Source organism: Squalius cephalus (assembly GCF_949319135.1).
Source record: "Squalius cephalus genome assembly, chromosome: 16".
Lineage (NCBI taxonomy): Eukaryota > Metazoa > Chordata > Actinopteri > Cypriniformes > Leuciscidae > Squalius > Squalius cephalus.
This window is the reverse complement of record NC_137137.1, coordinates 25527885-25545172: the sequence shown is the minus strand read 5'-3', so window position 1 is coordinate 25545172 and position 17288 is coordinate 25527885. Positions and strand designations below refer to the sequence as shown.

At 44.8% G+C, this 17288-nt stretch overlaps 1 protein-coding gene across 2 annotated transcripts in view; it reads right to left on the bottom strand.

Annotated features, from left to right (window-relative positions):
- Positions 1-17288, bottom strand: part of adam9a (ADAM metallopeptidase domain 9a) — a 61727-nt gene that overhangs the window by 9133 nt on the left and 35306 nt on the right. For both annotated transcript variants that reach the window (XM_079897692.1, XM_079897691.1), the window contains exons 7-16: positions 15965-16030; positions 15632-15703; positions 7162-7331; positions 6376-6457; positions 6107-6240; positions 5853-6024; positions 3424-3516; positions 1964-2159; positions 950-1055; positions 663-846 (exon numbers count right to left, since the gene is read on the bottom strand). In XM_079897692.1, the coding sequence (XP_079753818.1) occupies positions 663-846; positions 950-1055; positions 1964-2159; positions 3424-3516; positions 5853-6024; positions 6107-6240; positions 6376-6457; positions 7162-7331; positions 15632-15703; positions 15965-16030 (1275 nt within the window). The remainder of the gene's footprint in view (positions 1-662; positions 847-949; positions 1056-1963; positions 2160-3423; positions 3517-5852; positions 6025-6106; positions 6241-6375; positions 6458-7161; positions 7332-15631; positions 15704-15964; positions 16031-17288) is intronic.

Sequence of the window (17288 nt, the reverse complement as noted above, 5' to 3'; positions counted from 1 at the left end):
CTGATCACACTGCAAAAAAGGGATGTTATTCCCTTAGAATTTTGTCTTTTTTTTTCTTCAGTGCAAATGTCTAAAGAATCTTAAAACAAACTGCATTTAGATACAAAATTGAATAAAATATGAATTCTTGTTTTCTTTGAAACTGATCAAAATGAAGTGAGTTTATGATCAAAACAAGAACAAATATCTGCAAATGCAAATGGTCTCAGAAAAATCAACTTAACTCAAAGGAAAGTTTGATAACTCATTGACAGGTATTTGTTCTTTTTTTTAAGCATTAACTCACTTGATTTTGTTTAATTTGTCAAGACTTACATTTGCATCTCAAGAAAATGTATATCAAAGATGTTTAGATATTTGTATTGGAAAACAGGACATTAATACTGAGGAAAATATTTATTGTTTTTGCAATGCATGCAACATTTAATGCCATGATTTTAAGAATTTAAGACTTTCTGCTCTGATTTAAGAACTTTTTAAGGCCTTAAATTGCGTAAGGGCAAATTAGGGACTTTTTTTAAGACCCGCAGAATCCCTAAGAATATGTGCACATACGTGAAAGTGGCTAAATAATTATATTTTGGCAACAAACATATTTTGGCAATCTGTGTGCATAATTTAAGAAGAAACTTTGTATGTTGATTGTTCCTTTTCTCTGTCACCTTATTAGTTTCACACTTTGTGCCCTCGTTGACCATGCCGGGATCAGGTACATCAGAGCCCAGGAGGAAATCCACGCCCCAGCAGGTAGTGCCGGCAATGGGGGTCTGGATGATTGATGGCTTGATGCCAAATATGACTGACGATTGAACGTTCTCACACTGTAGCTTCCCGCACATGGCGTTCCTGAAAGAATGAGAGCGTGTGTATGTTTTTATAAAATTTCAGAATTTGAATGGCTGAGTATGAATTTTAATTGAATTGTAATGGTGTATATCTTGTGCTGTACCTGCTTTCACACTTCTTAAATCCACTGGAATGGTAGCCACAGTTTCCAAAGCGATCACCTTTAGAGTTCACATCCTTAAAACACAGCTCAGGAGCAGCTTTAGCCTCTACACACAAGCAAAGACAGATGGGTTACATTTACAGAATATACACTTCTATTTTCTCTTTTATTTTTAGTTAAACAAAAACTAAAACTCGTGACTCGTGGCCAGTTTTTAGTGAATTATTCAGTGTCTGTTTAGCTTTAAAACACAAGTTCTGTCATATTCTATCATTGTTATTGAAGAGCATGAGCCATAACACATCGCGCTGTGTGAAAAACGGAACATCAAAACATCCCACCGCTGTATGGCCAGATGATAAGCAAACTACATTTCTCTGCTGGATAAAGTAAACCTACGGTAGCAGAGAGAGCTTAATGTGCTGGAACTGAAGAAAACAAATGCAAATAGAAAAAAAAAACACCAGCAAATTAAGCAAACATCTTCATCAGTTTGACAGCTTACTGCAAATAATCACAACAGAACAAATTACAGAAAAATGCTGCAAAAGTTCACAACACAACCAATTACTGGATAATATACTGCTCTGCTGTATGTTTATTATCCATCTGTGCATTTCAAATGGCCTAGAATATTTAAGAGTAACAGGAAGTATGAAAGTCATTTGGAATGTACACTTTCTGACACTTCTAAATAACATTGGTGTTATACCATATAATTACATAAACATAATATCTATCAGCCCCTCATGTTGATTTATTATTTCAACTTAATGTAAAATACTATATATGATATTAATACATGATCAGCTCACAAATTTTGTGGTTATGTCTTTCTAACTAACTGTTCATAATCATTTTGAAATGAGTTTTTTTAACCTTAGATCAGGGCAAAATAATATAAGCAAAAATGTATATCAGAATATATTTTATTTTAATTTAATCAATACTGGATAAACAATATTCTTAATTCTTATATTACCCAGCCCTACAAGTACGAAATCGTGTACTCACTTGTGCCAAATATGGCCTGACACTGGGTGTCATAGTGCTGGCACTGGCCGTTGTAGCAGTAAGCCTGGTCTTGTTTACAGGGATGGCCGTTCTGTATGTAGACGTCGTTCTGACAGAGGGCAGATGTGCCGTTACAATACTCTGCCAAATCACATTCATCAGTGCTGCTTCTGCACTCGGTGCCACCAGGTAAAAACTGACAGATAGAGAGAGATAAATTAATCAGAACATGTGAGCTAAAAGTATAACTGCATATTGTCTAATGGCATATGCATGTATATTAACTCTGTCCAAGTGAGCTGCTTGGTGACAAGTTTGATGCTTTAGCACCAAAACTTTGGAACAGTCTTCCTAACATTGTCCGGGAAGCAGACACACTCTGTCAGTTCAAAGCTAGACTAAAGACACATCTCTTTGAACTAGCATTCACATAATACATTATAGACTTCTATAATTCAATGTTAGGCTGCATAGATTAGGTCAGCTGGAACCGGGAACACTTCCCATAAATCCTGATGTACTCGTTACATCATAAGAAGAATGGCATCTACGCTAATTTTAGTGTCTTTTGTTTTATCCCGGTTTTCCCGCAGCCTGCCGGACCCAGGCCGTATCCAGATCTGATAAAGGACCTGCGCCTGGACCTGATGACAACGCAGTGCTGAAGTGCCAACTAGTCTCTCCCTATGGAGGATCCCTTTCCCACTCTACAGATAAAGCGTCATCGGGAAACTCAATTCGCGTATCTACCCCGAATTGATAAAATAAAATAAAATTCTGTATCAAAAATTATAAGGAAACACCAGTACTTTGTTTAGGCTTGGTTTGTAGGGAATTCCAAACCTGCGCACATATATTCAAACGCACATAACTATAGAACCAATTCTTAATGCGCATGTGAACGCCATCAGCGTTTATCACAGGTTCGCGTTTAAAGTCTGTGTAGAGAGAATGGTGTCGTCTTAGCGGCCCCTAATTTAATAACAAATGATCGTTGCGACGGAAGCGAATCAATAAAAACTAACTTTAGCTGGAAAATAACTTTATTAAAGAATCGCTATAAAGCCAAAAAATCTCTGTTACCTTAAATTATACGTTTATCTCTGTAAAGCTGCTTTGAAACAATCTACATTGTTAAAAGCGCTATATAAATGAAGATGACTTGACTTGACTTGACTTTAATGGAAAATATATATATATGACCGAACTAGACAAATTTTGTCTCATTGCATGAAGAATACATGTATTGCCAAAACAAGTTATCTTATAAACCAGCATGGCATGCATCTTGCCAGTGTTATTTTAGTATCATTACTATTATTATTATAGTATATAAATAACAGTATTATATTATAGTATAGCTCTTTTTTAACTAAAAATCATTTTTAAGTTAACAATAACAACAACATTGCATCTCAAGGTTAGGAGCAGAGCTACAGTGTTAGAAAAGGTTTAATTACCCTGCAGTTCTTGCAGCAGACCCCGTATGCACACTGAGCACCTGACCTCAGCTTACACGTTTTCGGCTCACAGCACGGGTCCTTCACACACTCCTGAAACATTTACATAATCAACCTTCAGAAGTTCTTGGCATTCTTCATTAGGGATGCAACAAACTAAACTGAGCAAAAAAAGAAACATCCCTTTTTTAGGATACTGTATTTTAAAAGATTTTGTAAATCCAAACAAGCTTTACGGGATAGGTTTAAACCACAGCATGTGAGAGAAGCAGAGCAGTGTAACGCTCTGTGCCAGACCCCTGGTAAAACAAAGTTCACTCAAATCCCGCTCCAACATTAAATTTCTCTGTACTATACGTATTGCTGATTGTAATTATAGTTAATATTTTTGGTTTTAAAGCCTAGATATTCAACCCTGTACCTGGGGACCCACTGTCCAGCAAAGGTTACTTCCAACCTGCTTCAGCTCACCTGCCCTGTGTATTTTCAGACAACCCTAAACACCTTGATAAGCTGGTTTAGGTGTGTTTAATCAGGGTTGTAGCTAAACTGCAGGACAGTGGGTCCCAAGGAGCAGGGTTGAAGACTTTTTCATATAAGACTTTATATGCTTTAAAGCAATATTTTGTAGTGGTATTATTAATAAATGTAATGTGAGAGCTAAATTGCAAGAGCTGAATCAAACATATCCACAAACATATCTGCTATGATCAGATGCTTTCTTTACTGCTGTTTTCTCACCGCTTTCATTTTAGTTCAGTGTCAATTTTTAGCTTATTTTGTTATTGAGCGGAAAGTGCACAGCACACATTCACATATTCATCTAAACGCCACTCTCAGCAGAGTGAACGGCTTTGGGATGTTCACTAACAGCTGCAAAGGTATTTCAAATTTCCTTTTACCCCTAGGCAAAGAACGAAAAAGAACTTCGCTGTGAGTATATCACAAAAAGAATCTTTGCTAACTCAGTTTCTCCTTTTTAAATTTTATCTCATTTTTCGTTCTTAAATACTGTGCATTTATGTAGGTTCACAACTTTTATATTAAACATTTATTTGAACTTCATAACCGTAGACCTATTGCTTGTTTCAAAGATTCTGAGCGGACTGAGCGAGCAGAGAGGAATCTTCAGAAAGGTTCTCTATGGCCCAGAGGGATTAATACCGCTCTGCTCACATGCTCTGGTTTAAACAATGTTTTTCATGCTTGTTTAATGAACCATAAACAATCATTGTACATTCACCTGTGGAACAGTACTTAAGACACTAACAGTTTACAGAGGGTAGACAATCAAGGTCACAATTACAATAACTTAGGATATTAAAGAGACCTTCCTACTGACTCTGAAAAACATCAGAAGAAAGATGCCTAGGGTGCCTGCTCACCAGAGTGAACATGCCATAGGCATGCTGCAGAGAGGCATGATGACTGCAGATGTGGCCAGAGCAATAAACTGTAATGTCAGTATGTAAGACACCTAAGGGAGGGAGACAGCTGATCGCTCTTAGGGTGGGTAGCAAAGCATGTGTCCTCCCAGATGTGTTTGAGGCCAATGCCTTGGTGGATGAGTGGGGTAACATCTCACAGCAAGAACTTGCAAATCTGGTGCAGTCCATGAGGATGAGCAATATAGTACTTAAAGCAGCACACCAGATACTGACTGCTACTTTTGATATTGACCCTCAACCTTCGTCAAGGGCTAGTTATTCTATTTCTGTTCATCAAATGTCTGTGAAACTTGTTCAGTTTTTCTTGGGTGTTGAATCATTTTATGTTCATTCAAATATTACATTATAATTAGGGCTGTCAAACGATTAATCACGATTAATCGCATCCAAAATAAAAGTTTGTTTTTACATAATATATGTGTGTGTACGGTGTATAATTATTTTCTATATATAAATACACACACATGCATGTATATATTTAAGAAATATTTGCATGTATATACTGTGTATATATATTTATATTATATATAATTTATATTATATATAAATATTTTATATATAAATAACACATTTTTCTTAAATATAAATGCATGTGTGTGTATTTATATATAGAAAATAATTATACTCCATACACACACATATATTATGTAAACACAAACTTTTATTTTGGATGCGATTAATCGCGATTAATCATTTGACAGCCCTAATTATAATATATATTATAAATATTTATTTTTGACATTTGTTGGAAATAAAAGCAGTTAAAAATAAGAGGATATTTATTTTTTTGCTGTGTTTATTATTACGATTATAGTCATTATTAATTAGAACTGATTTTATTAATTAGTTGTTGCATGCAGCCCTGGTGACCTTTAACATCACTGGCTCAACAGCACAGTTGGTTCAGCCAACAATTATCACATTCTTCAGAAATGTCAAATCAGGATCAGCTCTAAACTGATCTGTAATCAGACTACTCACTTCCTCTGATCCACAGTCACACTCTTCGCCCACATCCACCAGCTTGTTCCCGCAGAAGGGGGCGCTGTATGCCTCGTCCGGCCGTGGTACGTTCAGCAGACAGCGGCCACCTGAGTTCAAGATCATCTTCTCAAAGTCATCAGCACTACAGCTGCTAAAGTTACGAGAACCACTGAGGACAAAAAAACGGGTCAAAACAAAAATCTCACAGCATACTGAAATTTGTAACAAACTATACACAAAAAAACACTCACGTTGCCCCTGAGTTCATAATGCAGTGCGTGACATCGCATTTACAGTTTCGGCCATCATCATGGTTCATCCCAAGATTATGACCCAGCTCATGAGCCACGATGGAGGAAAATGACATCACATTATTATTGGTGAACTGAGGGGAAAATGCACACATATACATACAAGGACAGAGATTTAGATACTGGTGAAAGTCACTGTTCAGCAGACACTGACTAACAGCGTGTGTGAGTATCTGTAGCATATGAGAAGTGGATCAGAGATATCATACCGCATTAATTCCACCACCATGACTTCTGGAACAAGCCGTGCCAACGAAAGCCATGCCTGCTGTTCCACCAAATCCTTTCTTTCTGTGAAAAGAGAGTGAAAGAGAATCAGGCAGGCAGGCAATTTCTGTAGCCATAGCTGCAAGTCATTATTCATAGAACAATAAATCTAAAGTGGGCATATATATCATTATATCACATAATGGAAAATTTTATTTTTCTTGATCTTTTAAAGATATACTTTACAATGCAAGAACTTTCTCTTTTGGCATCGATCATTTATTGAGAACTACTAGCACAAAAACTAATCTGGAGGTTTTTCGATTTGCTTGGAAAGACAGTGTTTCTAGCTACGAGCAAGACCTGAATACTGCAAGATCTACATACTTTAACAGGCTTATAGAATGTAAGTAATGTGAGTAATGTCAGACCTCTCCATGTATTTATTTCCTTAGTTCCCTTGTCCAGTATCGTCTTAGTTAACAAGGTTGTGTTAGTTTGTTCTCATACGATCTCCTGAGTGTTTCTTGTTTATTATAAACTATTTTTGTTCTATATCACTTTCCTCATGCACTTCATTAAAGCCACTGTGATATTAGCATTTTGTTTATGTAAATGAAGAGACATCTGATCTTGTAATGGCAAATTATGGCAAGGCTTTGTATTAGGTCCTTATCCCTGTGTTCCCTGTAAGCTCCCTTTGGGTGATATTTATTGATTATATTATATATGTTCTCCTGACTCACTTCTAACATCTGATATAAATTGTAACAGAGAAAGGCCCGTACAGGATGAGCTGTGCACTGTCATGACGACGACGGTGAACTAGTTCTTTCTCTCTCCATTGAGTAAAGCGGCCCAGCACCTCTCCAGCACTGCCATCAATATTGATGAAGTTCTGCACAGACCAGATCTCCAACCCCACCAACACAATACGAATATTCAGAGTCATGTACATCTAAGGGGAAGCAGGAAAAAGAGATCAAGTTAGAAAATAACTAGTCAAGTCAAGTCACCTTCATTGATATAGTCCCTTTTAAAATACAGACTGTTTCAAAGCAGCTTTACATTGATAATAGGAAATTAATGCAACAAAGATTGTATTGACTTTACAGCAGCTCTAGAAGAAAGTCATTGTCTAGCTTAAGTAAGTTTTTAATTGATTCATTTCCATTGTAAAAATCATTAGTTATTAACTTAGGGGCTGCTTACACGACACAGTTTTCAACTGAAAACAGAAAACTTTTAATGCGCTCAGTTCATTTACATGACAACAGCATTTTGGTGGCCTGAGAACGCAAACTTTGAAGTAGGTTTCAAAGTGCAAGTTTTTGAAAGCGATACTGTTATCATCTGACAGCGAATCTGTGAAAACGCTGAAGGCATGCACGTGTATATTACGTGTTTAGTTTATAGGTATGCGCAATTGAATGCAGGCGTGTAAGTCTTTCTTTACAAAGTGACATTGCCAATTACTTGTCTGGCAAGCATAATACAGCATTTTTAGTAGTTTCTGTGGATGCGTGTAAACGGGAATCATTTTGATAACGTTTTCATCTGTACATCGATGAGACCTTTGCAGGGGATAGATCTGATCTGGATACGGCCCGGATTCGGCTAAGTACGATAAACCTCAAGATAAACAGAGAGACTAATATTAGCGTAAATGCCATTCTTTTTATAATGTAACGAGTACATCAGGTGTTATGGGAAGTGTTCCCGGTTGCGGCTGACCTAATTTATGCAGCCTAATAATCATTTTACATTATTTGAATTATAGAAGTTAATAATGTGCTATGTGTATGCCAGGTTAAAGTGATGTGTTTTTATTCAAGATTTATACTGGCAGAGTGTGTCTGCATCCCGAACAATGCTAGGAAGACTGTTCCAGAGTTTAGGTGCTTCACAGGAAAAGGATCTAGCGCCTGCAGTTGATTTTTGATATTCTAGGTATTATCAACTGGCCAGAATTTTGAGATCGCAATAGACGTGAAGGACTATAATGCGTTAAGAGCTCGCTCAAGTATGGGAGAGCTAAACCATTTAGTGCTTTGTAAGTAATTAGCAATATTTTAAAATGTATACAATGTTTAATAGGGAGCCAATGCAGTGTTGATAGAACCGGGCTAATATGGTCATACTTCCTGGTTCTAATAAGAACTCTAGCAGCTGATTTTGGACCAGCTGGAATTTGTTTATTAAGCGTGCAGGGCAACCAGCCAGTAGAGCATTACAATAATCTAGCCTTGAAGTCATAAATGCATGAACTAACTTTTCTGCATTTCAGTGAGAGTATACAGTATGTCGTAATTTAGATATATTTTTAAGATGGAAGAATGTGGTTTTACAGATGCTAGAAACGTGGCTTTCAAATGAAAGATTGGTATCAAAGAGCACACCCAGGTTCCTAACCGACGACGAAGACTTGGCAGAGCATCCATCAAGTGTTAGACAGTATTCTAGGTTAAGTAGCAGGAAATTACTAGTCATCCAATTTTTTTATATCAGCTATGGATTCCGTTACTTTTGTGAATTGGTAAGTTTTGTCGGGGCGCAAAGAAATATAGAGCTGTGTATCATCAGCGTAACAGAGAAAACTAACACCTTGCTTCCTAGACCTCTTAATAATCACTGTTCCCTTTCGTCAGCAGGGAACTCCGACGCCTCGTCGGGGGAGTTCCCCTGACGAATTGGGATCACGCCAGGGATCCAACCGCCTTCGAGAGAGTTAACAACGAGCCAATGAAAGAGAAACTGAATTGGCATGCAATATTTGCATTCCGCGACCCGCCTACCAGCGCGGGTATAAAAGGCGGAAGTAAACATTGCGCAATGCTTATCGCCTCGGAGCCGAACAGGATTCAACGCTGTGTTGCTGCTGTTTCCTTCGCCTGAGAGAAGAAAAAGAAAGAGTTTTTCATCGAGTCCTCTTCAGGGAAGAGTCCTCTCTGTCTGCCGGTGTTACAGCCTGTCAGCGATCGCCGCTTCCTGCTGCCAGCCGTGCTTCTTTTGTTAAATCAAAAGCCGTTTTCACGGCTGGTATTGAGTGCCCACACGGGCTTGCAGTTTCCCCGTGTGTGGCCGCGGTGGGTCCCTGTGTGCTTCGGCACGTGAAAGAGAGGTTCTCTCTCTTTCCTGAAAGAGCTTTTTCGGGCGACCTGCGCCTTTGTCTACGTGACAAAGATGTCATCTCGCCCGTGTGTTTCTGGATGTGGTAGACTTCTGTCTCAGGGTGATGGTCACAAATACTGTGTCTCGTGTTTGGGTTTAGCACACGCAGAGGCAGCTTTTGTGAACGAGTCATGTTCTCATTGTGGGAACATGACTCTGGCGGCGCTCCGCTCAAGACTCAGAATCCTTCAGTAGAAAATCGCTGAGGGTGTCCCTTCAGTCTACACCCGATCTAGTTCGTCTGCTGGTTCACCCCAGCGGGCGACTACATCGGCTGTGGCTGTTGGTGAGCGTATGAGGGTTACAGTGCGGAATATCTCGCCAGGTGAAAGATCCTCACGAGGTTCCCACTCCTCAGTAGCGCCGTTGCCATCAGTGCCCCCGTTGGAGCTGCCCCGTGCGGTTCCGGTAGTCTCCTTCGGGGCGCCACCTGACGATGCGATGTCTATCGCTGCATCGGAGGGAGAGCGGTCATCCTCAGGTGACGACTCGGCGGGTCTACCCCCTTCGGGTGTGGTGGCTGCGGCCGAGCCGGATCCTGAGTTGGCCGCTATGCTTGCCCGGGCGGCCGCGAATGTCGGGCTCGTGTGGAACCCTCCACCGTGTCCCGAACCTTCGCGGCTTGATGATTGGTGTATCGGGGCGGCCCTTGCTGGTTCTCAGCGTCCCGCTCCGGTCCCATTCTTCCCGGAGGTGCATGAGGAGTTGACGAAGTCTTGGATGGCACCCCTGACTGCCAGACATAAGCCTTCTCACTCCTCCTCCCTCACCACCCTGGATGGTGGGGCGGCTAAGGGATACGAAGGGATCCCCCCAGTGGAGCGGTCAGTAGCGATGCCGTTGTGTCCGAAGACCGCTTCCACTTGGCGGGGTGCCCCTTCGCTCCCCTCCCGCGCCTGTAGGTTCTCCTCCGGTCTGACCGAGAAGGCTTACACGGCGTGTGGAGAAGCCGCTTCCGCCCTGCATGCCATGGCGTTGCTTCAGGTCCACCAGGCCAAAGCGCTTCATGACATGCAGCAGGGTGGTCCCGACCCAGGGGTGCTGCAGGAGCTGCGTGTGGCGACGGACTTCGCCCTCCGGGCGACGAAAGTCACCGCACGTTCCCTGGGTCGGGCGATGTCCACCTTGGTGGTCCAGGAGCGCCACCTTTGGCTTACCCTCGCGGATATGCGGGATTCAGAAAGAGCTAGATTTCTGAATGCTCCCATATCCCGAGGGGGCCTTTTCGGCGACGCGGTGGGGGACTTCGCCCAAGAGTTCTCCACCGCCCAGAAGCAGTCTGAGGCGCTTCGACATGTCCTGCCCAGGAAGCGGACTGCTGCTGGTCCGGCTTCTGCGGCCGAGGAACCTCAGACTGCTCGTCGCCGAGGGCGCCCTCCTGCGGCCCCCTCTGCTCCTCCTCCTGGGCAGCAGTCTAGACCCAGGAGGCGGGGTGCCGGTCGCAAGAGGGCTCCCCCGCCTGCTCAGCCGTCTTCGACCCCCAAGAAGAACACCAGAGGGAAGAAGCGGTCCTGAGACGAGTGACCCGGAGGACCGAACAGCTGCTCTTCAGGAGAGGGCCTCTGCTCCTCTCCTTCCCCCGGGGGAGGGCCGTGTGGAGAATCCTGTGTTTGTTTTTTATGTTCCGCCGCCGACCAGCCGGTCGGTGGTACCCAAACCTTCATTAAAAGAGCAGTTTCTTCCTCCTCTGGGTCATTCACGGTTGGGTCTGCTGAACAAGCAGTCTCTCCCGTTACAGAGTGGGACGGCAGTGTGCGCCACCCTCGGGTCTCGCCACTCTCAGTCCCCTCTCCCCAGCTCTCAGATAGCAGTGGCGCCACTTCGGTCACGTCACTCCTGTCTGCCGCTGGGCGGGAAGGCACAGAGACCAGCAGCCGCCCTTGGGCCTCGCTCCTCGTCTCCTCCCCTTCCCTCGCCAGGCGACAGCCCGCAGCAGAACACTCTCGGGTCTTCTCTGCCGTCTGTCCTCCGGTGGAAGCAGGTAGGTGTTGTCCAAGTACACACCCAGACCCCGCTCTCGGCCGCTACAATGCCACCGGAGCCGTGTCCCTGCCTTCCGCCTCGCTGCCCCCCCGCGGGTACGCCGGCGGTCCGGGTGGGCTCGTTGCGGCAGTTTCTCGGAGCCTGGCTAGCGCTCCCGAGACCCTCGCACTGGCTCATTCGCACCATCCGGCTCGGCTATGCAATTCAGTTTGCACGCCGGCCTCCCAAGTTCAGGGGCATCCACTTCACCCGTGTGCGTCCAGTGGATGCTCCGGTCTTGCGGAAGGAGATCGACGCCCTGCTGGCGAAGGACGCGATCGAGCCGGTCCCTCCAGCCGATATGAGGTCAGGGTTTTACAGCCCTTACTTCATTGTACCCAAGAAAGGCGGTGGGTTACGGCCAATCCTGGACCTGCGAGTATTGAATCGGGCCCTGCACAAGCTCCCGTTCAAGATGCTCACGCAGAAACGCATTTTCGAGTGCATCCGTCCCCAGGATTGGTTTGCAGCGATCGACCTGAAGGACGCGTACTTTCATGTCTCGATTCTTCCTCGACACAGACCGTTCCTTCGGTTTGCTTTCGAGGGTCGAGCATATCAGTACAAGGTCCTACCCTTCGGGCTGGCCCTGTCGCCCCGTGTCTTCACGAAAGTCGCGGAGGCGGCCATTGTTCCCATGAGAGAACAAGGCGTTCGCATTCTCAACTACCTCGACGACTGGCTCATTCTGGCACACTCGCGAGATGTGTTGTGCGATCACAGGGACATGGTGCTTCGGCACCTCAGTCAGTTGGGGCTTCAGGTCAACTGGGACAAGAGCAAACTCTCCCCTGTGCAGAGGATCTCTTATCTCGGTATGGAGCTGGACTCGGTCGCCCAGACTGCGCGCCTCACGGAGGAACGCGTCCAGTCAGTGCTCAACTGCCTCAAGTCTTTTCGAGGCAAGTCAGCGGTTCCACTGAAACAATTTCAGAGGCTCCTGGGGCATATGGCAGCCGCAGCCGCAGTAACGCCGCTCGGTCTGTTGCATATGAGACCGCTCCAGCACTGGCTTCGCGATCGAGTCCCGAGGTGGGCGTGGTAGAGCGGTAAGTTCCGGGTCAAAGTCACCCCGAGCTGTCGCCAAACCTTCTCCCCTTGGTTGGATCCTGGGTTTCTACGGGCCGGAGTGCCCCTAGTCCAGGTTTCCAGGCATGCTGTGGTTTTCACAGATGCTTCTGCCAAGGGCTGGGGGGCCACGTACAGAGGGCATGCAGTCTCGGGTCTGTGGACGGGGCCCCAGCTGCATTGGCACATCAACTGCCTAGAGTTGCAAGCAGTACGCCTAGCTTTGTGTCGCCTCAAGGGGTTTCTCAGACACAAACACGTACTGGTCCGTACGGACAGCACTGCGACCGTTGCGTACATCAACAGACAAGGTGGTCTACGCTCCCGTCGTATGTCGCAACTCGCCTCCCACCTCCTCCTATGGAGTCAGAAGCATCTGAGGTCGCTTCGTGCCGTTCATGTCCCCGGGGAGCTCAATCGTGTGGCCGACGAGCTTTCACGTCGGTCCCCCCTTCCGGGAGAATGGCGACTCCATCCCCAGGTGGTCCAGCTGATCTGGCGAATCTTCGGAGCCGCACAGGTAGACCTGTTTGCCTCTCCGGACACGACCCATTGCCAGTGGTATTACTCCCTGACCGAAGGGACTCTCGGCACGGATGCCCTGGCACACAGCTGGCCCCGGGACCTACGCAAATATGCGTTTCCCCCAGTGAGCCTTCTTGCACAAACTCTGTGCAAGGTCAGGGAGGACGAGGAGCAAGTCCTTTTGGTGGCCCCGTATTGGCCAACCCCGGACTTGGTTCCCAGAACTCATGCTCCTCGCGACAGCCCCTCCTTGGCCGATTCCTCTGAGGAACGACCTTCTTTCTCAGAGACGGGGCACCCTATGGCACCCGCGTCCAGACCTCTGGAAACTTCATGTCTGGTCCCTGGACGGGACGCGGAGGTTCTAGATGGCCTACCACAGGCAGTGGTAGATACCATCTCTTCAGCTAGAGCCCCCTCTACGAGGCGCCTCTATGCTCTGAAGTGGAACCTGTTCGTCGGCTGGTGTTCTTCCCACGGGGAGAACCCACGAACTTGCCCGATCGGTGTCGTGCTCTCCTTCCTACAACAGGGGTTGGAACGAAGGCTGTCTCCCTCCACCCTCAAAGTGTATGTTGCCGCAATAGCCGCGCATCACGATGTAGTTGAAGGTAAGTCCGTGGGGAAGCACGACCTGGTCATCAGATTCCTCAAGGGTGCTAGGAGGCTAAATCCACCTCGCGACTTGCACCCTGTACCCTCTTGGGACTTAACTTTAGTGCTCAAAGCGCTCCAAAGTCCTCCTTTTGAGCCTTTGCTGACAGTCGAGCTTAATATCCTGTCCATTAAGACAGCACTCCTGTTAGCATTGGCTTCTTTCAAGAGGGTGGGGGATCTGCAGGCTTTTTCGGTCGACGAATCGTGCCTAGAGTTCGGGCCCGGCCTTTCTCACGTTGTGTTGAGACCCCGGCTCGGATATGTGCCCAAGGTTCCTACCACTCCCTTCGCGGACCAGGTAGTGAACCTGCAAGCGCTGCCCCAGGAGGAGGCAGACCCAGCCCTAGCTTTTCTCTGTCCCGTCCGGGCCCTCCGGGTTTATATAGACAGAACGCAAAGCTTTAGGACCTCAGCTCTTTGTTTGTTATGGAGGCCAGCAGAAGGGGAAGGCTGTCTCCAAGCAGAGGTTAGCCCACTGGCTAGTGGATGCTATCACCAGGGCTTATGAGTCCCAGGGTGAGCCCTGCCCACCCAGGTTGCGGGCTCACTCCACTAGGAGTGTTGCCGCTTCTTGGGCTCTGGCACAAGGCGCCTCGCTAACAGACATTTGTAGAGCTGCGGGCTGGGCGACACCGAACACGTTCGCTAGGTTTTATAGCCTACGTGTGGAACCTGTTTCCTCCCGAGTACTTGCTACGGCCAGTAATTAGAGGGAATAGGTATGTCGGCTTGCGACGCCATTCCGTGAGCGGATACGTGCGTCTTTTTGCTCCGTTGGTTACCCAACAAACGGCTAACCTCGTGAGTTCCTCCATCACCCCCTCCGGTGCCAGGCGTTGCGGACCACCCGGCACCAGGTCTGCTACCTTCAGTAAGGAGTTGCTAGTAGACTGGGTGTTTTTCCAGTGGTCCCTGCGGTGACCCATGATTGCCACGTGCACTTCAGCCGTGTCTTCCCCTTGACAGACACATTCTGTTGTCCCTGTTGAGTACGCTCCTCACTCCTCTGGACTGAGACTACCTTCAAGGACTGCCATATGTCTCACTACCCTACGTGGTTAGTACATGTGTGTATTTGAGGGCCTTCCTCTAGGCTGCCTCAACTTCCGCAGCGTTCCCCCCCCCATTATTATTCTCCTTGGGGACGGGCACGCTTTCCCAGTGTTATCCAATATCCACTGATTGGGTCTTGCGGAACAGCAGTGTGATTCCCTAGCTAGCTCCCGCAAAATTTCTGGAAACTGCTGCAGGGTAGCTTAGCTGGGCGCTGGAAGGGGCCAGCACCATGGCGTTTTGGTAGGGATCCCAATTCGTCAGGGGAACTCCCCCGACGAGGCGTCGGAGTTCCCTGCTGACGAAAGGGAACGTCTCAGTTACGTATGGTAACCCTCGTTCCCTGAGTCCAGGGAACGGAGACGCCTCGTCCCGTCGCCATGCTGCTGTACCTTCGCGGAGGACTGGACACTGTTCGGCTCCTCAGCGAAAAGCATTGCGCAATGTTTACTTCCGCCTTTTATACCCGCGCTGGTAGGCGGGTCGCGGAATGCAAATATTGCATGCCAATTCAGTTTCTCTTTCATTGGCTCGTTGTTAACTCTCTCGAAGGCGGTTGGATCCCTGGCGTGATCCCAATTCGTCAGGGGAACTCCCCCGACGAGGCGTCTCCGTTCCCTGGACTCAGGGAACGAGGGTTACCATACGTAACCGAGACGTTTTAGTGATATATAAAAAATGATTTTTAATATTTGACAAATAAATGTGAATTGAATAAAAGGAATTATTTGCATCCATCTTAAAATATGCAAGATAACTTACACTATCAACATAGTTAGCAATCTGAACCATCTCCTCACGAACTGCTGTATGATTCTTGTTTTTGTAGTTATACTGTAGAAAAGAGAAAAAAGAAAAACAAGAAAGAGTTTCAGAAATTGGGCATTTCTCACATGGAACAATTCTCACATTGATGCTGTAATGACCCAAGCAGGGGCGATCACGTTTTCATCCCACATATCTCCAAATGTTTAATAAATGTCTCCACACTTCCATTTAATTCTCTTACACTAATTGTTCTCAGTTTAAGAGAGGGTTGTGTAACATATCAGACAATGAGAAAAGAGAAGATGGTAAAAGATTTACAATACTTACTCTCTCATTATCCACCACCAGAAGCAGTTCCACATAGTGTGTCTGGTGCAGCACTGCCCTCTTTTTCTGTTTGGAAAGACAAAGAATTTAGTGTAATTTTCAGCTGTGTCTGCTGAAGTTAGCATCACTATTATTATGCTTTTTCTTTACAAATTAAATTCGTATCATTATACCATTAAAAAACTATAATAATAATAATATTAATACAGTTCACAAGGCTAACTGGAAGCTGTTGACAGTTGTGAGCAATCTAATGATGATCAACCATTGTTTGTAGTGTGGATTAAATTATGAACTGAAGAGCATTAAACCAGAATTGAACTTTTTTTAAATGAGTGTGACTTTTCACTTTTTTTTGTGATAAAATATGACCTTTCAAGTCATCCTGTTTCTAAAATATAAAAGCAGCCATGTTGTCACATACAGTACATATAAAGACCTATGCATACGGTGTGTACATTATCACAAAATGTAATGTGTATAAGTGCCTTTAAAATGTAATAAATGAAATGAAATGATAAAAATTATGTTTGCTGGAAGAAAATAAAACTAGTGGTATTTTGCTTTGGGTGGAAGAATTATATTTCTACCTACAGAAAGGCCTTAAAAACTGCTAGATCTGATGACTTTTTTACTATTTTAGAAGAAAACAAACCCTAGGTATTTATTTGATAGAGTGGCAGAATCCTCACAACTATGTGCCTTCTTGGAGAGAAATGGAATCTGCAAGGATTTCCAGTCGGGATTTAGATGCTAGAATAGTAAGGCAAGGCAAGTTTATTTATATGGCACATTTCATACACAATGGTTATTTAAAGTGCTTTACATAAGAAAGTCTGAGTGCATAAACTCACTGTCTCACTTCCCAGTTCTTTCAACTCTTATAACCAGACAGCCCTAACCAAAAATACACAGTGCTCATTCAGTAAATGCACTAAATAAATGTGATTTGGGTCTGGATTTGAATGTGACTACTGTTGAAGCACATCTGATCTCTTCTGGAAGCTGATTCCAGCTGCGGCTGGCATAGTAACTATAAAGCGGACTCGCCGTGCTTTAAGTAAACCCTTGGTATTTCTAACTGACTTGATCCTAATGATCTGAGTGCTCTGTTAGGTTTATATTCAGTGAGCATATCTGCAGTGTATTTAGGTCCAAAGGCATTGAATGATTTATAAACAAGTAACAGTACTTTAAAATAAATTCTAAATGCAACTGGAAGCCAGTGCAAGGACCCGAGGACTGGTGTAATATGTTAATATTTTCTGGTTCTGCTTAGAATCCTGGCAGCAGCATTGGCATTATGTATGAGCTGCAGCAGTCT